The sequence below is a fragment of the Chlamydotis macqueenii genome, chromosome 6 (assembly GCF_036417535.1).
Source record: "Chlamydotis macqueenii isolate bChlMac1 chromosome 6, bChlMac1.mat, whole genome shotgun sequence".
NCBI classification, from domain to species: Eukaryota; Metazoa; Chordata; class Aves; order Otidiformes; family Otididae; genus Chlamydotis; species Chlamydotis macqueenii.
Window position 1 is genome coordinate 1767724 of NC_141561.1, and position 24595 is coordinate 1792318.

At 51.1% G+C, this 24595-nt stretch overlaps 1 protein-coding gene across 10 annotated transcripts in view; it reads right to left on the minus strand.

Annotated features, from left to right (window-relative positions):
* Positions 1-24595, minus strand: part of FMNL2 (formin like 2) — a 119225-nt gene that overhangs the window by 41755 nt on the left and 52875 nt on the right. For 9 of the 10 annotated variants that reach the window (XM_086750995.1, XM_086750997.1, XM_086750989.1 and 6 more), the window contains exons 2-6: positions 15035-15118; positions 9076-9156; positions 5951-6027; positions 4218-4301; positions 2980-3132 (exon numbers count right to left, since the gene is read on the minus strand). In XM_086750995.1, coding sequence (XP_086607121.1) covers positions 2980-3132; positions 4218-4301; positions 5951-6027; positions 9076-9156; positions 15035-15118 — 479 coding nt within the window. The remainder of the gene's footprint in view (positions 1-2979; positions 3133-4217; positions 4302-5950; positions 6028-9075; positions 9157-15034; positions 15119-24595) is intronic. The other variant, XM_086750998.1, reaches the window with a different exon arrangement.

Here is a 24595-nt window from a genome sequence, read left to right on the forward strand (position 1 = left end):
CAAAGGTTCATCCCCGTTTTTATCCTCCTGCCCTCGTTTTGCTGTTCGCTTCCCAAATCCTTGCGCCTCCTCTTAAAAAAAAAACAGCCCTCAGTTGCCAAGGAAACCCAGCGAGCAGGGAGCTGGCAGGGTTCAGCCCTACTAAAAGGAGCTACGGGAAGCCAGTTAAAGCCACAACTGGAAATGGATAGCCTCCGCCACGCAAACGGACAGAGCGCGAGCCTCCGCGCCGCTACGACCTCGTGTTGTTTCGTGCTTTTCCCCTCGTTTTGCTGTAATTAAACGTGCACACCGCACAGCGGCTGGGACGGCGCCGGGCTCCGAGGCTACCGCAGGTTTGCTGCTGTTGAGGACAGGTAGGAGAGCTGGTGTCGCGACACTGCCACACAGGCAGCACAACTGGGAAAAAACAGTGTGAAAGCTGGCAGGAAGCGTCGTCTCCCCAAATTTTCTTGCTGTTTTAATAAAGAGGAATCCAGGTCAAACCTGTTCCCATTTTTCGTACTGCTATGGCATAGCAGGGCTGAGGCCAGCTCCTGAATTTTAGATTACCCTGGGAAGATTGTCAGCCTTCTCCTTTTCCACCCAAAAGGGAGGACCACTTCTTCCTTTCTCTCCATTTTAACGTTGTTTCTAACAAAGAAGAGGAGTTTCCAGGCAGAAGAACCTATGGCCTGGGTCTCTGCGTGTCCCAGACACGTTATTTACCCCGGAATCTCCTGGGTTTGACCAGAAATGCCATCCTGCACACTCCTCACCTAGCTTGCTCTCAAGAAAAGATTCTGTTAATTTAATTAAAAAGATTTCAGTCAAACAATATTTACTAATTACACACACAAAAAAAAATATTCTTAAAACCTTCCCACCTACCTTTAGCTTTTACTTCTTCTAACACACATAGTCCCCAGGTATTGAAAAAGTACACGACAGAAAAGCAGATTTTTTTTTTTAATGAAACCCAAACCAAAGTTGCTAATTGATGCTAATCTATTCTGTGATTCTAATTCCACACGATGCTGGACAATTTCTGCCCACGCTGCCCCAGCCAGGGAGGGCTCTGCAGGCAGGAGAGGGCACTTGGCTGAAAAACGCTGTACTGCTACACTTCTGTGGCAGTGCTGGCGGAGAGAAGTCTCTATTTGTAATAAAAAAGATGAAATAACACGGACAGTGACTAAGGGCTCTACGGCTTAGGCACAGAACTAGTAACACTATTCACAATACGATAAACTAGTATCGTGTTTCAAAGTAAAACGCATTTTATTTCCTTTTAGAAAATCCCACTCTACGGAAGCAAACTACACTTTGAAGTTATAATGTGATAACCACACGTTCTGGAGGCTGACAACTCCTCCCGACGCTCGGGCGGTCGCTCTACCGAGAGGTGTGATCACCAGATTATAAGGCATGGGGCGCGGCGCTCGCCACGCGGCCCCCATGCCCTGCACGGCCCGTGCCGCCGGTCACCTCGCACCTGGGACTTACGAGATTTTCCGGCTCGAAGCCTCATCGGCAGAGCGCAAAGTGAGGCCGCTCCAGAGGCAGTTGGCCGAAAAGCAGCTCTGGCGGCGTTTGAACTGAAGTGGCTCAGGCAGGGAAACCGATCTGATGGTATGCGAACGGCGGAAGAGAGCAGGGGAGGGAAGGAGGCAAGAGAATTGGAGAAGAGCGTTTGAAAGAGGGAGGGGGATGAAGGATGCAAGGAAGGAGACATTGAAATGGAAAATAAGGAAAAAAGGAGGATGTGAAAAAGGAAAAAGGATGGAAGGAAACGAAGAGAAAAAATGTAAGAGACATGTAATGCACACCTGACTTCTGCATTTCTGGTGTCTCTAACCACACGCACGCCTCCCAGAGACAGAGCGCAGAATCACCCTCGTGCAAGCACAAGACTCTGCTGCTTCTCTGCCATAGTAATTAAAGATCAAAGGAAACCAAAAGCACTGGGAACACCTTTGCAACATTAAAAAAAATAATCAACTGGTCAAGTGATTTTGCTGGGCTCTGCAGCCTGGATTTCTTTACCAGAACTGTCTCCTCCTCTCCAGGTCTGCGAGCTGCATCTTCCAGGGCTCACATCCGCCGCCGCTCAGGCTGTAGGTGGAAGGCACTCACTTCACATCAGCTAAAGAGCCAACACTGACCGACAAACTGAAACTGAGCCTCAACTGGAGGATGTAGGAAAAAGCTGCAAGTCCCCACTGGCTCCTTTTTTGGCTTCTGCTCTGCTCACGGTACTGTGTAACAAAACTCCATGAAAGCCAAAAAAAAGGTCAAAAAGCATCCAGCACTCTGAGCTGCGCCCCTAGGTACCAGTATTGCCAGTCTGAAGGCGGCGTTTAGAATGTTTTGTGATAGTGAAGCATCAAAGGAACGTAACAGAGTTGACTGCCATTCAGTCCTGGGAAGCGATCCTGCCTTTTCCACCAACTAAAAATTTAAAAAACCAGTATTTGGAAAGAGAGACTTCACAGCAAAGCCCAGTGGTGCTAGAGTTAACAGCAGGTTTGAAGGATGGAAGTGGCCTTTTAAAAAAAATAAAAAAATCTTGTTCATAGCAGCACAGAAGGAATGCGCTGTTAGAGGAGACCTTTTTGGATGAGACACCAGATCAGAGCCCCAGACTGGCTGGGCCCATGGAAATCCTGAGGCATTCTTTGGAGAAGTGGATTTGCTTCCTCTCTGCAAGCCACATTGTACCTGATGGAAACGAATCGTGCGTCCTTAGATCATTCTGCCCCTGGAAAGGGAGGCAGAGCTATTCTTGTCATTTCCTCAATTGCTGTGTGATGCTGCCCCGCGTTACTAGCTTAGCACTTCTTTCCACCTCAAAACCGCCCGTACCACGACACGTTTCCTACATATATCAAGCCCATGCTGTGAAAAGAGGGCAGATGAAAAATATTCTCATTGGAAAACCAGACTGACTCTTCTCACTCCCCGCCTGCAGGTCACCCACCGCCTGGTTTCGCTCCTCACCGTAAAGTCGAGTGTCTGCCAGAGCGGGAAACGCTGTTGCCAACCGGCGAGGGGAGGTTACTGCCTCTGTGGAGGTCCTCGATGGACCGGCTCCAAGGTTTGGACTTGTCCATCGAGTTTTCCACATTGTTCTCCAAACTTTCAAAGTCAAACCTGAGAGGAAACAGAAATTCCACCGCCGGCTTAGACAGAAAAGATGCACATAGCGTTTTCCTTCCTGTTCCACATCTGCAGGTTTTAGCAGGTCCCAAAAGATTACAAAAAGAAAGGAAAAAAGCAATGCAGGCTAACTTCCCTTCAGCGTGAGCCTCGAACCGACGCACGGTGCAGCAGATGTGGACAAAGGGAGCAGCTAACCACAAGACAGCACAATTTCAGAAGGCTCAGACATTGTTCCAAAACACAAAATAAAGATGTAGGCCACTCTGCTGAGGAACAGCCCTGCCCTGAAGGAAAGAGGGAGAACGCTTAAGGCTGCCTCCATTTTATTTCAATACATTAAGACACCGTGCAAGCGCTAATTCAGTTTCCTCCACCAGTATGTGACTCCGGCTCGCTGGCCCTCGCCAACCCCCCGGCATATGTAACACATTACCGTAACCATTACGGATTTTCCCTGATTCCTGACTCGTCGCCCGCTGTACTGCTATTTCAAGCAAAAATTGCTTGTTCCCCTTACAGCTTTTGAGGTTATTACTCATGTTTACCACGTTGGAGAGGGGAAAAACCCAGCAAGCTAACTTGCGCACATTTGTATCATTTTAGGAAGAAAGTCTTCATACAAATGCTTCTTTTTGCTGTGCGCAGTTCTTTCCAGTGTTAGCAACGTTTTAAAACATATAATTTTCCTTCATTAATGTTGCTGCAACCCCACCAAAAATCTCTTTTCTGTGCAATGATATATACATACATCTGATGGCATCTTCTCTAGAAATGAAATATCAACTCCCCTCAGCTCCAGTTCCCAACCGGGAACCTTTAACCTACCACTTCTTCTCACACAACTTTGTACAAAAATCTACGGCTACGATATCCTGAGGGGAAAGCCCGGGGATACACGGAAACAGCTCCCCAGCTGAACCTCTGTTTCCAGCAGTGCGATATAACGGCCGATTGAAGTTGATTTGTTCCCCAATTAGTTTTAATGGTCATTAACCAGATTTCATCAGAGGCATTTCGCTCTCTTGCCCTGTAGAGATGGCAGGGTTCTTGCTTTGCATGCAGCATGTCTTACTTACGTGACTGCGTACTGCGCAAACGACAAGTACTCCACCAGAACATCCAGACCTTTGTTTTCCTCATTCAGGAACTCCCTGACCCATCTGTTAGAAAAATCAAAATAGTCAGACATCAGAGCGTTGCACAGGCTTTGCGCAGTTACTGGAACTCTTGTCGGATGAACGAGAGAGAGACCCACTGCAGGAAAGGCAGCCGAGCAAAACTTTGCCTTCTCACTCAGGAGAAGAGGACTTTTAAAAAATGCCATTTATTATTTAGCAGACTTTAAAATAGAGTCCTTTATCAATGCAGTGAAACAAGCTTTTTTGCAGCACTATGAGGGGAAAAAGTATTCCACCAAAAAACCCCATTACAAGCCCTCCGCAGCCTCTGCACTGCCCAGGTCCATCTCCTCCCGGGCACACGTCGCTGTGCAAACCGCCCAGCAGCGGCTCCAGCTGCCTTCCAACCCATGAGTCGCAGGGATCCGCTTTCTTTTTTTCCCCCATCCCAGTCTCTAGCAGTCTTTCAAAAGCACATGGACAGCGCGCCAGCAAGGGTGAGATGTGACATCCTGGACGTACACTGAACAGCCATTTTGCCTTCTCTTTTTAAAAGACTCTAACCTATTACTGTGAATTTTGGTCCCTGAGAATTACGCAAAATAATCTTGCATGCAGAAAAGCCTATTATCTTCCAAAGCTTTCAAAACTCAAAAAGAGTTTGAAAATCCACACATCTAGGGGCAAACCCAGGTGAGCAGGGCTCCTCAGCACAGCCCCAGCTCGGCTCTGCTCTGAAGCCTCCTGTATTTATCTGGTGCCCCATCACGGTTCCTTCTGCGCGCTCGTGAGCTGTCGTAAATCCGCAGGGCCTCACGTGCTGGACGCCCCGAGTCTCTGGTGGGGAATTCTTCGTGTTGGAAAGCAACGGGAAACAAGGTGGGATTCAGAGCAGGTGTGTGGGAGAAGTTTGTTGGAGATATTCGTGGGGACAGTCCCTCACTGCCACACACGCTGTCAGCGCACACTGCGCTGGGCAGCTGGATCCCACAGAGAGAATGGCTGCTCCTCCCGCAGTTTAAAATACCCCTGTTTCCATGAAATAAGAGCAGCATCCTGTAAAATCGATGTAATTGAGCTGGACACACAGCGTGGTCATGAAACAAAAAGCTGAAGAAACCTTCCTGGCTGACGCACCAGCGCTGAACTGGCTCCTGGTCCCAAGACCCAAAGCAGAGAGGTGAGAGCAGCAGAAATGCGGATGGGAACGGCATGTAGGATAAAAAACTGGAGTTTCTGGTGACGACTTCTGCTATTTGAGAGGAATTTTGTGTTTTGTAGAAGTAAAATCCTGGTAACACTACTCACAGCCAGGCTTCATGAACTGCATCGTGTTAAAGCTATAAAGCAGCACGGTGGCTTTTATAGAGATATTTATAGCCGCAACGCTATTACTATTCTAGACACAATCATGCTCGCTGCTGCGCTGAGTGACTCCGGGCGAGCAGAAGTTGACTGCAATCTTCTCGCAGCCTTCCCAGCGAGGTGGACGGACCCTTCCATGAAGGGATTAAAGGTGAGTTATCCTCCTGAGATGCCCAGCTATCCCTTAACTGAGCCCTTCAGGCTTTAATGATCAATCAAGGGGAATCACTGCTTGGCATGCAAAGAGATATTTTCTCAAAGGCATCCATCAGTAGATGTAAAAAAAAAAAAAAAATCTTAGACTAGAGGTAGTCAAAAATTCTTACCCGATGTGGTTTGTTCTTAAAGAAATTTCCAGTTCTCGGAGCACTTGAGTAGACTCTTGGACTCGTCTTCTGAATTTCTGCAATTAAGCAAGCAGGCAAAAATAACAATTGGACTCATATGATGTTATTAAAAATATCAACATCTCACACAGTGCAAAATGAATAAATAGAACATGAAGGTAAACACAGAACCCATCTAAATCCTGAGGAATGCAACACCACCACTCCAGCAGTCAACAAAAACATACCCAGAAAAATAACTTCTGTTTCCACGCACATTTTTTCGTTTCCAGGATTAAGAAAATTAAAAAATAAATAAACATTACCTTACAAAACAAGCTTTGTTTTAGTATCAAACTCTCCACTGAGAACGACAGCGTTTGGGCTCTGTTCTCAGCCTGGTGCTCCAATCTCGCTTCTGCGATGTTACACCCGCACCAAAAACCTGCCGTGATTTCTGGGTGCTTACCAGACCCGCGAGCGCGAGCCAGTAACGAAACACACATGTGCCGCCATCTGCACACTTCAATAATTCGCGCACGCTAAACTGCGTCTGCAAAATCAGACGCTGGGAAAAGGCCAGAAGGAAAACGCTGGGCAGCAAGGCAGCAGAAAGGAGATGCGGTTCCACGTCGTCTCCGTGCGGGAGGAGGAGGGCGACCCGGCAGGACCTCGCCGGGACGCGGTGAGAGCCCCCCACCACCCCGCGGCTCAAAGCCGGCACTGCTCAGAGCAGAAGACCTCTAAACGCACAGCGGCTCGTCTCGAGCCGGGCCGCGCCTCTCCATCCTCCGCAAAACTCGCTCGCAGCAGGGCTGCCGTCGGGGCGCAGACGGAGGGAGCCAGCCACGTCTCCTCCTCTCCCAGCTGGAGAAAAACCATCGTCTTCTCTCCTGCCTGGGGGTCCCTGCCCGCGGAAAGGCAGCAAAACAGCCGGAAAAATTACTCTGGAGCAGTTGTTTTGGTAAGTTCTCATTTGTGACCAAGGTAAATGAGAGCAGAAGTGGATGGACAACAACGATCATCTTGAATTGCAGTACTTAATGACCAACCTGGTCATCAGCCATCACACACACAGACCTGATGCGTTCGGAAAGGGGTTGTAAGCGCTTAGCACACAAGCGACACTGCTGCAAGCAGGACTATGCTCTAATGCTAGGGAAAAAAAGGATGTGTCCTCGTTGCACCACAATAAAACCAAGGGGATTACCTGGCAGTTAATAATTCTCCTAAGTTCATTTATTGAGGCGAAGCTGATGCAAGAAGAGGATTTACCCTGTCTTGCTGACCGACCTGAAAATGATCAGCTGCCTTTTTCACCAGGGTTTTATCACCTGTTAGTTAGCACCACCAGCTTACTGGAGGCAAGACCAAATCCCAGCTCGGAAAGGCCCTGGCAGACTGGAATAGATGTCTTGCCGTAGAGTCCTAGCAGACACAAGGCACTATTAACGTTTACTTTGGAGATGGGACACACGGCTTCTCTGGACCTCAGTCAATTGAAAGCTGAAGACCACATTTTGCAGCGGTGTGCGGAGCGAGCCACCCTCTCCGGGTCACGCTGGGGATCACCAGCAGGAAGGCTGACACCTCCTCCATTACAGCAATAATCCCAGTAAGACCAGCTCTCTCCGCACCGCGCGTCCGTCCAGAAGCCCATTTGTAAATCTTTCCGCCCCGCCGCCCCGGCTGAGGAAAGGCTGCTGGGGACAGAGAATAAGGCAACAAAGGAGAGGAACTCAGTGGAGTTATTTTTAGGCTCCTTCGGGTTTGTCATTTGTCATGGGACTCTTTATAGCGGTATGAGGATAAGAAAGGCTTCAATGTGCGCCCACGGAGTAACCACAGAGCAAAGCCAAACACTAAATGCATTTCAAAAACCCTTCAGGAGAAAAAACACAAAGACCCTTGTTCACCATTTTTAAAAAAAGCACTATAATCAGCTAGAGGCAAATGTAAAGGTTTCCTACAAAATGGTTTCCTACTCCTTGTCAGAGCCTCCAACAAGAGAAGCACTGTCAGAAGCCATTACCGCAGCCCTGAAGACACGAGCGATGGTGCACTGGAAGCACTGGGTACCCAGTGCTCACCCCTCGCTCTGTGCTGGGACGAGAGGCACCTCCGCCGCAGCCGGCCCCGGCCTGGAAGCCCTGCATCAGGATATGTATTTTACCGCAGGGCACCAACCTCAGCTAATGGTACGGTGACACAAAGCAGCCATTGTCGAGGACAAGGCAGAGCCAGTCAACAGCAGGATCTGCTACGCTCTCACTGCCTCTTTTTTGATTTTTGTTTCATTTTTTTTTTTGAAGGCTATTACAACTATCAACACAGGATATGAGCTGATATCCAAAGTGGTTAAATACCAAAGGGTCAGCGATGCTCCTCTAAACGGGTTTACGGTTACTCTAAAATCCCGCAGGCCATTACTAAGCCTGGGAGAGCAGTGCAGAAACATCAGCACCAGCCACAAACACATCCCGGTACAGAAGCCACGTTCAGGGACACACGGCGTTCACGTGGAAGGCCAGGTGAAATGCCTGAGTCTTTCACGATTAACAAACTATTTTGGACAAAAGAACAGGCAGAAGGATGGATGAGGCTCTGCCACGTAAACACATCCCAGGTCATGTCTTTACTTCACGGCTCTGAAACCCCGGAGGAGACCGCCAGCGAGAGGTGAACTGTGCCGGCTGTACTGACCTGCTGTCGCGTGAACGCCCAGACGAAAGGGCTCAGAACTCCAGCATCCCCTTCACGCGGGCGAGAGAAGTGCCATCCAACAGAGCTGTGATTCGCCACCAGCGCTGCCCCCAGGGTAGGTCAGACCCAGAGCACAGCTCGGCGATAATTTGTCAGACTATTTACTGAAGTTAAAGTTATTAAAACAAGTTGTTTCATGTGTCAGATGGCCCTTCTCTTTGCAACATCTGTTCTCCTTCCCGAGCTGCGAAAACCACAGCGCCTTTCCAATTTCTCTTTGCTTTGCAGTTTGTTCCATCTCCGAGCCTCTTCTCAGAGATATTTACAGAGCATTTTACACAAAGGCAGGAAGGAACCCGGACCCCTGGACCATCCTCGCCGAGGAACGAGGGACAGGCAAGAGGAAACAGGACGCTCCTCACCTTCCTGGTTACAGCCGGGTCCAGATAGCCCTTCAACTTCTGGATGTACGTGTGGGGAGGGTTCTTCACTTGAAATCTTTCCTGCAAAGGATACAAGGATAAACATCAGCCATTTTAGAACATCTTCTGTATTTACTTACTCCATATATATATATAAAATGCATGCACACACATATATATTCAAATAGCGTATATTTATAATACAGTTTTATATGTATATATATACGACAATTTTGAATTCTAGTTACACATCCAAACACAAACATCTGAAACAACAGGGTTTCTGCTAGCCAGGAGCAGTGAGAGGAAAGAGAAGCGTTGGAAGCGTGGACGCGTGTTCCTGTTCGACCGAAAGCCATCACCAAAAGCTGAGACCCTCTTTTTATCATTTGGAACACGTCTAAAAACATGCCTAGCCATGGGAGAAGCCTCATCATTTCATTGTCTGGATGCTAGAAAAATGAATGCAAGAGTAGAATGTCAGCAATAAACAAGTAATCTCTCTTTATTTCCACTACAACGCACCAGGCTGGCCAGCTCTCTACGGACCAGATGCCCAACGCCGTCCCACTGGGAAAGCCCGGGAAACACCATGTGCCGCTCCGCCCCGCTAAGGCTGGAGCCCCACCAACCTCAGGGCACGGAGGAAGGCAGGTTGTCTGCAATCCTGGGCTTTACCCGTGTAAAACACCTCACCGCTCACGCCTGCTTTCTGTCACGCGCCGGCAGCATCCCTGATTTCCCTTCCTCATCGTGCTCACCTGCTGCCAAGAAATCCCCACCTGCCTTTGAGACCCGATTTGGGATTTCCCAACAGCCAACCTGACAGGAGGCCACTTGATCTGCAATCCAGCATCAGCCGTGTTCTGAACCGAATTAAAGACTTTAACGACAAATACAAGGTCTGTAAGGTTTTGATTCTGAGACCTGCTTCATTTTTCCTTGCTTTTTCACCACTTGCACAGCCAGCTTGAAATTTATCCTACAAAGCTGCCGGGAAACGCGAGTTGTTCTGTGAGGAGCATGCTGTGTCCAAACCTGGTAAGAGCATTACCAAAAGTCCTGACGGTGTTTGTATTTTGGAAGAATTTTCAACTATTCTGCCCGTTCCCTTGGGGAAAGATCTCATAACAATTTCCTCCTGAAATTTTGCATGTTGTAACTGATAGCCAAAACCTGTCTTTATTAGGTCAGGAAGCAATTTTGACTACATTATCTGAAAGTTATTTCATAATGACCAGGACACTGCTGCCCAGTTACCAGAACCTACACCCACACACGTTGACAGCGACTTTAAAGGAAATTTAAAAAAAAATTTTAAAAAGCACAGAAAATAAAACAGTAAAAGGAATAAGATGTCAACATTCAAAGTACCTACCCGTTAGCTTAATTTTTGCATTTTTACAACCACTTTTAGGTTGGTTTTTCAGTCAGGCTTAGAGCCCCCTCAGGGTACCGTGGCGTTACAGTGGGCATAAATACAAGTTATTTAAAAGCTATTTCCATTCATTAACCCATTTTAAAACTCCTTCACGCTGGCAGACAGACAAAAAAAAAGCCTTTTGCTGTAAATGAGCATCTGGCCCACTGCAGACTGAGGTATCTGGATGTCGGAGACCACCACCACTTCTCATTTTCCCCCTCCACAGTTTTATATTAGCTCCAGAGACATCACAGCATTCGAATAACCACGTCCTTCTCTACAAAAATCCACGAAGGCAGTGGTGTTTTCACTGTGCTGCTTGATAACCATGTCCAAAAGTTATTCCTTGCATCTGCAGGTGATGGGAGGAAGCGGCGGAGCACCAGGCCGAAGAGCGGTGGGCGACCTCCTGACGGCAGAGGCCCAGGCTAACAAGGCTCTGCGTTAGCTCTCCGATTTATTCCTGCTCTTCTTTGGGGTTATCTCACGCCGACGTAGCTCTGCTGTGCCTAGTCTAATCCTCCAGAGAAGCTATTTCACTGGTATGGATCTCTTTCTCTTGCTAACTAACCAGTCACCACGAGCTTGTCCTCACTGCCACTTTTCATTTCTGGAGTCTTCAAAATGAAACACTTAATGAGACTCAACGAGCACACGTAGTAGTCTGTGCTGCAGATATTACATGGTTTTGTTTGGTTTTTTTAAACCTAGCTGTAATTATGTCCTTATGGAATAATCTCTACAGTGACTTCATTTAAAAAGATGGTGCTCATTACCGTATGGTGGAATTATTTGGGCTGGAGGATTATAAAGCCATTATCCACGAACAGCAGATACCAACAATGCTCTTCTCTAACTAGCGACCAAGAACCCATTGTGGCAAACATCTCCTAGTTCTGGCAACACTTTATAGCCCCTTAAAGTGTTTTTTCTGCTTTGGAAAGGCATGAGGGATTAGCCTTTAAAAGTGCCCTTTCCTGGCTACGATTACTGTCTCGGTTTGTCCAGCTCTGACTGGTTTACATCAGAGGCCGATGCGTCGCAAGCTGCGAGGCGACGGCAGCCCGAGGCTTCCCGAGACCTCCGGGACACCCTGAGCTCACAGCCACCGTCCTCCCAAAATCCACTTGCCTTAAATGCCGTAAATAACGAGTTAAAAATTGTTGCTTTTTCCTGTCTGCTCCTCCCCTCCACTTCTGGCAATTTGCAATCGCTCGCCGGCCAAACCTGCTTTCAAAATAAGAATTTAACGCTATTTGAACGAGGAGGTTGGGGATTCTCACCACACATGTATAAAGTTTAAAATCCCTATTAGAGTCTCCAAACCTTGCTGAGCGAAAAGCGCACGCCAGCGGGTGACATCACGACTGGGCCGCGGTGGCCTCCCCTCCCGCTCGCCCCAGGACCAGGCCGGTTCAGACACAACAAAGTTAATAAATCCCAACGAAACCTATTTTATCTCCTCCTCGTGACTCACTCGAGCACCAACACTATCTACCGCCCTGAAAGGAGAAAGGCGCAGACCAGCAATAACTCGACCCAGCCTTTGTCAGCCACCTAGAAAGCAAACTAATTTAATTTCCCAAGGATAAAAGGCCCTTTCTTACTTGGAAAATTGCTGAGGCCATAAGCCTAAAGGGCAGACAAGCGCAGAGAAGCAGCACATGGCACCGGACCGGGGAGCGGTGAGATGTCCTGGTCCCCAGCACCTCCCTTTCGGGTAATAAATGGTGAGAAATCAGGGAAAAACCTCGAACGGGGGAGCACAACGCTGCCATCTCCAGAATTAGCACTTGCTTTTCCTGACGGACACCCAAAAAAGAGAGCTGGGGGTCTTCAGCAGCAAAGAGGAACCGCCGGATTTCTGCAATTCCTCTTCCATGTGATCCTGCAAAGAACTCGACACATCTCTTGTTCACTCCAATCTGGAAAACGTATTAATTCCGTAACCAGGAAATTGTGGCTTTTCCAGAGATACTTTCCTTCCAAAAACATTCAGGGCAGTTTCTGCTTTAGTGACATCTGTTATTACTATTATTATCACCCTCGCTAACTTGTGTCATTCTTAGTATTCATGTAGGTCAGGTAAGCACACGCTGCATCCGACTCAGAATCCCAGCCCGAATCCAAATCCAAAGGACAGGCCGATATTTGTTGGCAAGCCCCGGTGCGCCAGACTTCGACCAGTCCACAGTGCACAATCTCACAAAAAAACCAACGCAAATAAAAAAAAATATGAAGAAGCTGCCTCCTCCCAGGCCTGGTTCATGGAGGGGAAGGCTGGGAAGGCCGCACGCCATTTTCCCTTTGCGGAGCTCGATGAAGAGTGGCGCGAGGAAGGGCGGGTGGGTGCGCGGCACATGCTGGTGCGCACCAACCTCTTTTACGATAGGACAGAGAGCTCAGTGACCAACATTTGTGCCTCATTTAGAGAAGGATCAAGCCAATAATCAAGGATTATTCCCCACACACACCCCCAGTGTCTCCAAGGGTGAGGACGTGGTGATGCCCCTGCCACAGTTTGCCGTTAGAGGGCAACGAAGAACTTTGCAAGGTGGCCCCAACAACCTCAGGGCAGGCAGCTGGGGGACGCCCAAGGGGTGGCTGGCCACCCCAGGGAACGGCATCCTCTCCTGCCCGCATCCTTCCCAACCCTCACCCCACTGACCCAGCATGGCCAACGGGGAATACTGGTTTTGCTCTTTTCCTCCTCCTTGTACGCCAAGCCAGAGAGGTAGGGAGCTCTCAGGAGATGATGATTTATTATCATCATCATCACTGTAATACCGGTACCTTCCCACTTTCGTTAATCTCATTTCTGCAAAAGTGAGAGTTCCTTTTGGGGGCCAAGCTCTCTCCTTTAATATTCTCAACATATTTCACAGACACACGGTCAGGATCTACTTTACAGACTATTCAGAAAATACCACTTCAGAGCAACTTCTGAGCCCTTTTTCCTTGCAGACCTAAGTTGAAAACCAGCACAGGAGGGTAAGGGTTAATTTCCTTGCTACATTAATTTACATCAATCCTTCACTAAGCAAAACCAGGCAAAAATGGTGTAACAAGTGATACCAATAGAAAACAGCAGCCAAAATTTGCATCCACGCTAAACACATACATTCTGTGCAAAATCTATTCCTGGAAGCACTCTTAGCCACACGCCGTAATTACGTGCCCAGCTATAAATACTTCACACCCCATACGCCGTATGACGGAGTTTTTGCAGACATCTGCTCCACGCTGCTCTCATTTACCGCGGCTGGCGAGGGGACACCAGGGCGGCCAGGGAGCCGCGACAGCACGCGGAAACGCAGCCCCTTGCTGCACGGGGACGGCTGGACCCTGAAAAGGTGGCACGCTGTCACCTCCTGTCCCCTTCGGGACCCTCGCAGCGCTGGGCTCCACCGTGCTGGTTACAACAGTCCCGCACTACTTCTCTGCCTGCCCTCTCCGAGCAATGGGAAGCAGACTTATCCCAACCCGGGGGCGGACCCTGTTGTGCAAGGCGCTGTTAAAATACGCGATGACTCCAGATTGCCAATTTCCGTCACCGCGTTTCCATCTGCTCATCCCTCCCGTCCTGCTGTAGAGCTGGGGAGCGAAGCAGCGGCAGCTGCACGGTGCAAAGGGCGGGTCCGCTCCAAGGTGGGAGCTGGCCCAGCGAGGCTGCGATCTAATTGCGTCCGCCTAACATCACGCAAACCGAGCACGCAGCCCCCAGCGCGCACGCTCAAAGCAAACACCCATGAAACAAATCACTCGCAGCAGATTAAGCAATTTGTTCAGTGTCTCACTAACCTGAAACTTTAAATAGCTTGACACTTCAGGTTTTCTGCACAGAAAAGTCATGGAAAAAGCAAGCAAGCCGTTATTCAGCTTTCCTTTGAGGTAACTGGATTCTAGCATAGGCTCTGCCACTGTAATAGCTAAATAGGAAATGTCCCGCAAATCTATTTATGAAAATGTTCCTGACCTCACAGCACGACTGCACCTTCTGCCAAACTCTCATCCTGGGACTGCTGCGTTTACATTTCAAGGAAACACCCTACTTCCTCAGTCCCAGATCAATTATTTTCATTAGCGACCACTTTTGAAGTTTACGGCAGAACCTGCTTTGGCTGTTGGCTCACAAATGCACATCCTACCTCTCGCATGCTTCACTTTCTCTAAATAAAGCAGTTCTCTTGTCACCACCGCAGAGCCAGCCTGTTAATTGTTCTACGCTGCTGCCAAGCCCGCACGCCACGGCGCAGCTCATACACAAAAGGCGCCTCAGCATATGGTGCCGCCTAATCCGAGGTTGTTGTTCAGCCTCTGGAGGCGAAGAGGAGCTCAGGCTGCTTCAGCATCGCAGCTGAGTCTACGACTCGTTACCAAGAACGGAGAATAAGGCCAAAGAAACGAAACTTTTATGAAACTATTCAAATACTTGTCCTGTGCAGGGTCCCTTCCTAAGCCCAGGGACGCTGCTGGGGAAAGGCAGCTGGTGCTCTCAACGGCACGGCTGCCAAAAGCCCTCGCGACCGCCCTTACCTGGTCACAGATGAGCTCCCACTTCTTCTCGTTGTCGTACTGCCGCAGCAGCCGGGCTTTGTCGGGCGGCAAGTTCATGGCATTCTGCGGAGAAAGAGAAAGCAAACGTGAGGGACCACAGAGGGCTCGGGCTCCGGAGGAGTCAGCCGTGAGCAAACCAAGGCAACGCGGCTGCGGTTGCTTTAATTGTTTTATGCGAATTCCTGTTGACAGAGTTATTCAGAAACATTCCCTCTAAATGTCGTCTTTGGCCCCAAAAACGCCAGTGAATCACACAAGTGGAGCTCAGGACCAGCCACCTCTGTCTGGAGGAGAGGACAGGGCTTTCCCGCAGTGCCGTGGCACGGCAGCCACCTCCCACCCTAGACGGGTCCCGTGGCACATCACATCCCCCCTTCCCCTCGCCTGCCCCGTGAGGGAACCGCGTCTCCAGCCGAGGGCCAGGGGCTGCAGGACTCCAGTTCCCTCCAGACGAGGTCTTGAAACACCACTTCACTTTATTTCAACAGTAGGACGCTATCCAAGTTTTTAAATGTCATCATCGCAACCTTATCTGGATAACACAGATCCCGGCGGTGGGAGAGCTGCTGCCCGTCGTGACGCTGTGCTATGCGTACGCAAAGATAACGATCCCAAGACCGTGAATGACAACCTGCAGTACGCAGTCAGAAGGCGGGGAGAGGCAGCAATTAGAAGATGCCTATCGCTTGCTGGCTCCCCTGATGTCAGCTGAGGTGTCTTTCCCATGGGCAGCTGTCTGGGGTAGGGTGGCACACGCCAGCTACGCGCTCCCATGGCAGTTTTCCTGAGAGCCGTGCCTCTAACCGTGCCTGTGGAAAACCCCGGAACAACTCGAGAGCTCCGCAAACACCAAGGCTGGAGAGCCTCTCCATCAGCCCAGCAAGGTGAAGTGCCTGAATGAAAATCCCACTGAGCACCTCTTCATTCCAGCACCGGCCCAGTTAGCCCCAGTCAACCCATCAGGACCACAAACCTCCGGCAGTCCAGATGGGAGCGAAGCGCTGGCCGGGCCCCGTGGCACCGCGCACGGCAGGCGGGTCAGGCCGACGCTGCGCACACCTCCAGCCCCGGCAGATGCTACCCTTCCACGTTTCTTTTGAAAAAGCTGCAGGAGGCACAAAAAGAGGCCAGAACCAAAGGCTGACAGACAATCCCGCAGCAAAGCAGCCGTCAAACTGGTGTTTAGGTGCCGAAACACTCGGCTCTAGGAGCATCCATCCCCACAGTCTGTGCACCAGGCAGCTTTACACATTTATGAACAGCAGGCAGACCTGGGGATCCTCAGAAACGCTCCCAGACCCGTACTCACACAGCCTGGGCCCAGGCCTCCTCCATTTCCTCGCACAGACCCTCTCCCAGGTCACAGAAGAGGAGGGACACGGATACCCCAAGCTGCCACAACCACCGGCAAGAGCATCCGTTACGATGAGCCCAGCCTGCCAGCTCCCCGCGCTGCCCACCTGGAACAGTATGCGACAAAACCAACATCTGAGTGAGCCCTAGCCGGCATGCATCGAGAAGCAGCGTTTTTAAAGCACGTCACAGAAACGCGCTCGGCTCCAGGCACGGAAGAGACCCGCAGGCAGCGGCAGGGGGGACAGCAGGCGGTCCCGTGGCACTGGGACGGCGCGTACAGCGCTGAGCACCCCGATGAGCTGTGGGGGACGAAGGGCCTCAAAGGAAAGCTGTGAGGTCAACCGGCAGCAGCTGGCCATCAGCGGCAAAGCTCTCCAGCAGCATTTCTGGCTGGCTGAGCGCTGCATCCCCACTGCAAAGCCATACCCCCACTTCCTCGCTCATATCCCAGTGCTTGAGTATGACCTGCCTTCCTCCGCAGGGCTTTCGCACCCTGGTTGCCTTGCTCACTCACAGGCCAGGCTGTCAGCCCAGTTCAGCCCAGCCCAGCCCTGGGGCTGGGGCGGGGGGGCAGATCCTCCCAACCCAGCTCCCTCCAAGCTGCAGTTTCAGATTTCCCTCTCCCTGGGTTTACTCCTGAACCCCGTGCTGGAAACCAGGAGGGCTCGGGCGCGATCCAGGAGCAGACGTGGCATTCCTGCCCTCGGGCAGCGATAGCTGGGAGGAGGAGGCCTGGCAGAGGAGCGGAGGCTGCTGCAGCCATCTGCCTTCCCCACGCCGGGAGGGAGCAGCCCTGGGGATGCTCGGCGCAGGAGGTCCCCCTCGCCCCGCGGCATCCCCGGGCCCTGGCGTGATGCTCCCACCGCCACGCTCTGCCAGCACCCTCCCTGAAAGCTTGGGAGCACAGGCAGGAACAGCGGCTCATGCCCCGAACACCATCCTTCCACATCTTTGGTGTGACAGTAAATGGTTCTCCTCACTGGGAACACTGCGGACCCTCAAGAGCCCCCTCTGGTGCACTTCCCTCTGCCTCCCGGTCCACGCGGGACCACCGAGGGAGGCGAGCGGAGCACAGGTCTCCAGCTGATCTCACCATGTGCACGTTGCAGATCTATCTGCTATCGTCCCACAAGACCTTATCTCCCTCCATGCCGGCTGACGAGCGTCACCCGCTCCTGGGATCCCCTCCACCACCCTGCTGCAGCGATGACTGCTCTTCCTGAAGCTTGTTTTCCATCAGATAACAAACACTCTTCCTTTTGCTCATCTGTGCTGTCATGTTGACGGTATTTACAGGCGGTGATCATATCTGCGCTTGATTCTCCTCTCCTTATCAGTTCTACTTATCATTTTAATGCACTGCTTGGTATTTTTCCTGGGGCTCCTTCAAGCACCATTCCTTACCTCTGAGGATGGAAACGTACTTTGTAGTGATGCTAAATCTCAGCTGTAGGAGAAGCTTCACTGTTTACCTCCAATACAGCCCTTGCCAAACTCTGATCTTCTTACAGCTCGTCAGCTTACCCAGCCAGGCTGGCGCTCGGACAAGAAACTTGCCTCAAAACCTCTGCAGAATTTGGTCATGGTGAGGGTTCAGCACAGCTGAAAGCCTGGAACAGGGAGAACAAGACCCAGGCGGCAGGTTCCAGTGATCTCATTTCAAAATGAATTAAATCTGATCTCATTCCAACATGCGAACTCCTCCGTTCTGCTGTACACAACCATCGCATGTATCTCAACAACGACTGCAGCTCCCTCGCCCTGCTCCGACAGGTAGAACTATTTATGAACACACTGGGTGCAACCAGGTTCAAATCCCTGCATGCAAGCAGCAGACGATTTGCACCTACTCACTTCTCAGGAAGAGATTTAAAGCCGTTTTAAATTAAACCTGCTTGTGAGCAAGTCCATCAGCGCGCGATGGACCACGGCGGGTCACCCCAGCAGCCCCTCAGCCCCTTCCATCGCCTCTTCGCAAGGGAACCGGGAAGGAAACTGTTGCTTCTGCTGGCTTCTGCCTTTCCAGCCTCATCACTCCCACGGCAAGGAGGGAATGCACGTGGACCAGGGCTTTTCACGCTGGCAGAGCCAGACTGACATTAACTTTACATTTTATACGTAAATCAGTCTGAATGGGTTTCTTAAGAAATGGATCAAGTCGCATGAATTTACTGGAGACTACTGCACAACGTCCTCACTCACAACCTGCGGCTCCCTGCTTGTCGCGCAGCCACGTTCTGCACCATGAGCGCCCTTCTGGTTTCAAAATAGAGGGAGGTAGATTCAGACTGGACATAAGGAAAAAATTCAAGGCCAGGCTGGATGAGGCTCTGAGCAACCTGATCTGGTTGGAGATGTCCCTGCTCCTTGCAGGGGGTTGGACTGGATGGCCTTTGAAGGTCCCTTCCCACCCAAACCCTTCTGTGATTCTATGATTCTCCCCATTTACGAGAACCCTACTCAACCTACGCCTTTGCCAAGGCTGCCAGTGGCTGTACCTTGTTTCTTTGTACAAAATAACGCGGGTACAGATCACACCTCCTCTAAAGCCTGGACTGACGCTGCTTTCCAGCTGGTCTAACTGTTAACAGCCGTTCCCCATTGGAAAACTAGTTTCTAAACCATGATATTTTTACTTAGACGGGAAGCCATATATTTTCTTTACGTTTATGCATGGCACTACACCAAGCGGCTCTCTGAAATCCAAGAGTACCGCACCTAATTGCATAGCCTTCAGCTGTTGCACCAGTAACTGCGGCGGCTACTGAACTGGCTGGCCTGACCTTACCGGTTGCAATGGTTTTGACTGCAGTCATAACTAACCAGCTGCATCAGTGCTCTGGATTTCTTGCTCTCTGCAGATCACTGAAATGACTCACATATGTCTCCTGGCCCCTTCCAGCTCCTACGACTGCGGGCTTCACCCAGACCGGCATTTTTCAGTTAACGACAGGTCTACGACCTGTGGTTTCTCTTTCCATCTTCACCCCAATTAGAGCCCATGCTTTGAAGGCTCCTGACAGCACAGCTATTCCACTCCTGAAACAATCTGAAGCCCTGCTGTTGCCCCAAGGGATGGGTCCGCTCTCTCCCCTCCTGTGTCCCCAGCCAGGTCCTCACTTACCGTCCCCCGCGTCACCACCAGTACTGGTGCGGCTGGGGACCCTTTGCCAGCAGAGCAGACCTCCATCAGCTCAGGAAGAACTGCACTTTTAGACTGGAGATCCCCTTCCATCAGGATCCCATTTTGGGCCAGAACAGACCACTTTTTTTCAGTGGCCACAGGAGCTGGAGCAGCCCCACACCCTTGGATCCCACCGCTCTGCATCCCCGTGCTGGACCACGCAGCAGCCGCGACACAGCCTCCCAGCGTTTGGGTCCCTGTCCCTCGCACCCTGTCACTACCCGGTGACAGAGCCCTGCGTAGAACACTCCTGCCCACCGCTCCCGGCCAAGCGTCCGGTGAGCTCCGCGGCTTTGCTCTGCTCCCTCTTCCCGTGGATCCGCAGCCCTAGGACATCAAGTCCCACCTTCCTCACCATACCGCACATTTCCACTGCGTCACACCGCTTCTAGGACTGGGGGGAAAAAAAAAAAAGCAAACCTGTGGCATGTCATTCTGCCCCGCTGTCCGGGAGGCCATAGGAAACGGGTGCACACGGCCGCTTTGCAGCCTCCCAGTGAGCTTTCCCACCTCTCAGAAACACCTACAAACACAAACCTGGGGCACCGCGCCGCAAAGCAACCACGGCTGGATCCGACACGGCATCGTGCTGTCTGTGAGGGCCCGTTTCCAATCGTATCTTGGCTCCAGAAACACATAACTTCTCCTTTTCCCCACAAATTCCAAAGTTATTCATGTCTACTGCGACGTGCCAAATAATATAGGTAAGGTTTCCACTCCGTTTGCTCCAGGCTGGCATTGTAAAGCTAGAACTGAAATTAATCGCAGTAGCAGATGGAAAATTGGGGGAAATACTAGCAGACCTACAAAATATTAAATTGCTTCAGAGTTAAAAATAAAACTAACAGCACATCAAGGAAATATATGTATTTTTAACCTATGAAACAAAGCTCAGCTCCTTCCAAACCGGCAGCCCCGACAGCGTCTCCGGAGCACGGGGCCAGGCGACTCAGTAGCGGCGCTGTGTACCAGGACACCTCGAGATCCGGCCTCATCCCGAGGAGATGATTCCACCCATCTCGGTGGTCCGGGGCACGAGAACGCTGTTTGCCACATGGCAGCGTTATCTTCTGGCCACAGGCAGAGGAAAGCAGGATGCTACTGCAGGCACCTCAGCGTTGCACTTCACATGCCACCTCCAAAAAGAAGAGTGAGTAAGTAATCCCGTTGCTGAGAGCCGAACTCCTCCGTAAGTCACAGTAAAAGCTGCCCTGTTCAAACCTGACCAAATTTTGTGCCATCTGTTATGACTGGTTGTAACCTTCTCACCTCTGTCCTCCAGGAGTCTCCACAGAAAAGCAGCTTCAGATTAGCTCTTGAGTTGACAGAGCATCTGAATTCACTACGAAAACTGCGTAGCCTCCGTTTCCACTTCTTGGCACAAAAACCTAGGCTTTTTAGACCAATCTGCAAGTTGGGTACCATCACCATCGGCCTCGATGGCGATCCGCACGCTGCCTGCTTCCATGGAGAAGCGTGGCACGGGCTCAGCCCACGGAGTCGCAGGTGGCCACGTGAGGTGGCCCTGGCCACGGGGCAGAGTGCTGCCACAGCACCGGTGCCCAACGGGCCGAGTTTATTCCCATCACAGAAACACCAAACCGTTCAGCGGCATCTGCGGTTTCGCGGAGGAAGGCACCAGCAGGTAACCACAGGTCTGAACCGCAGACCGGGTCACGCCGGCGTCGGCGCTGCGCGCTAGATGCTGGCGGTGGGATGACTGAGCTGTCTTTTTTCGAACGTATTCCTCGGTTTAATGAGAATTAAAAGGCGCGATGTTTTGGAAAACAAGCATAGCAGCAACTGGACTGACTCAAAAGCACGAGCATTGCTAATTAATAGCGTTAGGCTGTTGCTCTTTCTTATTAATCTTATCACATGGCATTAACGTGCCAGCAGTAAACGACGACGGAGTCCTCCCGATCCATCTGTTCCCAGGAACGGCCCTGCACGCGTCAGTAAGGAGCACGTGTACTCCTAAAATACGAGATGCTTCCACCAGCCTGCTCCCATCCGCCGGATGGTGATGGGAAGCTCGCCCTCTCCACTCGCCCTTCCTCCGATCAGGAATATTCCCGACCTGCACTACTACCAGAGAGACAGAAAAACAAACTCAAGTAGATTTTGGCTTCTCAGCCGTATCGAAGAAAAGGATCAGGGCTTTGAGACATTAAAAGCAATCTTCTTGGCCCTTGTAAATGAGGTTCAGATCTACGTACCGACATCAAAGCTCTGCTCGTTACTCCAGCCACCGTGGACTTCAGGGACCCCCTATCCCCACCTGGAATTTCCTAATCCGAGCTTATTCTCCAGCTCATCGTTTCAACTGCTCAATTCCTCGCGGAGTTTCCTAACAGCCGCAACTCCCGCACTTCGCCTCCAGCTCTCCTGGTTTTATCTCCGCCGTCTCCACCGTCATGAGCTGCGACCTCAAGTTTTTCTGCATTACAGTCAGGGCTGTTTTAAGGCACAGCCTGAACTATTTTAAACTTTTATGAATACCCAGTGACTCCTGACAAAGTAGATCCAAAATCGGTTCGTAACTCAAATCCATACCTCCCACCGCCGTAAAAGGGAGAACGAGCAGCCTGCCGCCCTGGCCAGAGCACGCCTGGGAACCAAAGCCCCGCTCCTGAGTGGATCCAGGTTTGCTTCCTGGCACTGTGACCTGCCTGTGTCTTCCCAGAAACCCGGATCCAAAAGGAACCCAATTCCAAATATAATAGAAAGACAATGGAAAGAAGCGTAACACGCAGTTCAGCTCTCCTCATGTAGACACTGACGCTGTCGCCCTTTATTGTCAGATACGTATGATTTTTGAGTTTGCAAATGTTCCTTCGCGTTTTCTATACTCAGTCAGTGGGAAAAGAAACCAGTTTACAGTGTTACAAAGAGAAATCTTCTTTCCTGAATGGTGGATGCACAGGCAGGGTTCTGTACCCATCCTTTACGGCTTGAGCGATGACGGGTGACTCGCACCTACGCGGCTCCGGTCCTCCGCCGGGACACCCGGCTCCAGAGGGGACGGCGGCCGTTTCACGCTGACTCGCGGCCACGAAGCCGTCACGAGTGAGACCTCCTCACTCACCCCACTCACTTAAGTTACGTCTGACCTGAGGTCTACCGAAGCTCAACGACATCTCCAGCCTTGGTACAGCACCCTTCATCTCAAAACACTCCCCAGGGGAAACACACGCCGACCCGGCGCCGCAATGCGGGAGGCGGGAGGCAATCCGGTCTGTTTAGCCTGGGGTAAAACTCCAGGAGGACCAGACCCCGCTCCCACGCTCGCCTCACTGGCTGTCGCTGGAGAAAATCAGCGCTGCCCAGGTGGAGACCCCCCGCCCCACTCCTCACCCTGCCCCAAACTCTGACCCCTTCTGCAAGGGAAAGAACGAAAAAAAGTCTATTGCTAACTTCAGTAGCTGCCCAGTAAAACAACCCTCAATATTTTTGTACAGTATTAAAATTGAATTCTAGGATCCGGGCCCTAAAACAGCCCTCAATATTCTTCTGCAATATTAAAATTTAACTTTTTGCAATTTTCTGCGCTACTTAACTTCTGAGTCCCACTACGGCGTGTTTATTTAGGAAAGCCAGAGGCAAGTGAAGCAATCCCAAAGTTCATGGACTTTAGGAGGAATCAAGCTAGGCTAAAATTAAATGTACTTATTGTTCTAATTCTCCTTCTCCTTTTCTGTTCTTTTTTTTTTAATTAAAATGGTCTTTGATCTAAAAATACCGATGCTTTCCCTGCACGAGCCCTTTCTCCTCCTAAACGCGCCCAGTCTCTGCACGGAGAGCGCTGGGAAGAGTGGGGTCGGACTGGCCGGACGGGGTGACCTGCCGAGGGCTGCAGCGTCCCCGCTCAGCGGACACTGCACACCGGCTCACCAGGGCCCGCGGCCGCGGAGGGGACGCTCGCGCGGAGCTCATCCTGGGAAACCTGATGACTGGAGAAAAACACAAAGTGAATTCTTTAACTCTGGATCCGTGATTCTCCACGTACGTATCGGCGGGCACGACGAGGTCATCCAGCAACGTCTACTTTACAAAAAAACCTGGGATCCAGAAAACTGCTGTGAGCACCTGTGGCTCCCCAGCGGACAAGGACGGACCAAAGCATCCAGAAACGCAGCGGCAGGGAAGGGTAAACACTCCTTGGGAGGTCAGTCACCTCCTGGGTGCTCACAGACCAACAGCCCCGCTGAATCCCGACGGAGCACAGCCCGGAGACGTTCCCAGCGAAAGAGCCGAGGGGTCCCTGCCCCACACAACATCCACGCGTAGCTGCTGCTGCGCACGAAGCCACAGGTGCGAGCGGGAATTCCGGCGTTTCCCTGCTGCTGCTCCAGGCTCCTACCCTGGGTCAAAACCCCCTCGTCTCCCGGGGGGAGGATGTGGCGAGCGGGGTCGCGCTGGGCTGTCGCGGCACCGCTGATGCCGCTGCTGAAATTCCACCCGGGAAACCTCTCGAAGCTTTTGGTGGCCAAGGGCGACTGCTGCTACCACAGGGCTGTTTTGCTCCTTTCAAAAATTCAGGAGTCAGCCTAATGTGGTTCACATTTTGGAGAAGCTGAAACCTCATTAATTCACCACTGAAAAACAGTTTCATGCTACAAAAACTTCAAAGTGCAACTCACCGCTGACTCACCCAGCCGGGAAGACCGCTCCAAGCAAACCCCGGAGCTTTATTAAATCATTCAGAGGCGCTGGCTTCTGATAAGGCAAACCACAAAATCCAGAATTAGAGCCGTTCCAGCGAAACGTCTGAGAAAGTGCCTTCCAAGGAACAACACAGAATCGCTGAAGGCTGTGCTGGGACTTGCACGGCTCGTGCTCAGCCCACACGGTCCCGGTCGCTCGGGGCGAGAGGTGCCCTTGCCGCAGGGCAGCCGACTGCGGCACCGGCGGACGCCGCAGGACAGGGAGACGGTGGAAGACACACAGACAAGGGCTTTCAGCCATTTTTTACATCTTTTCCAATCCCGCGCTAGCAC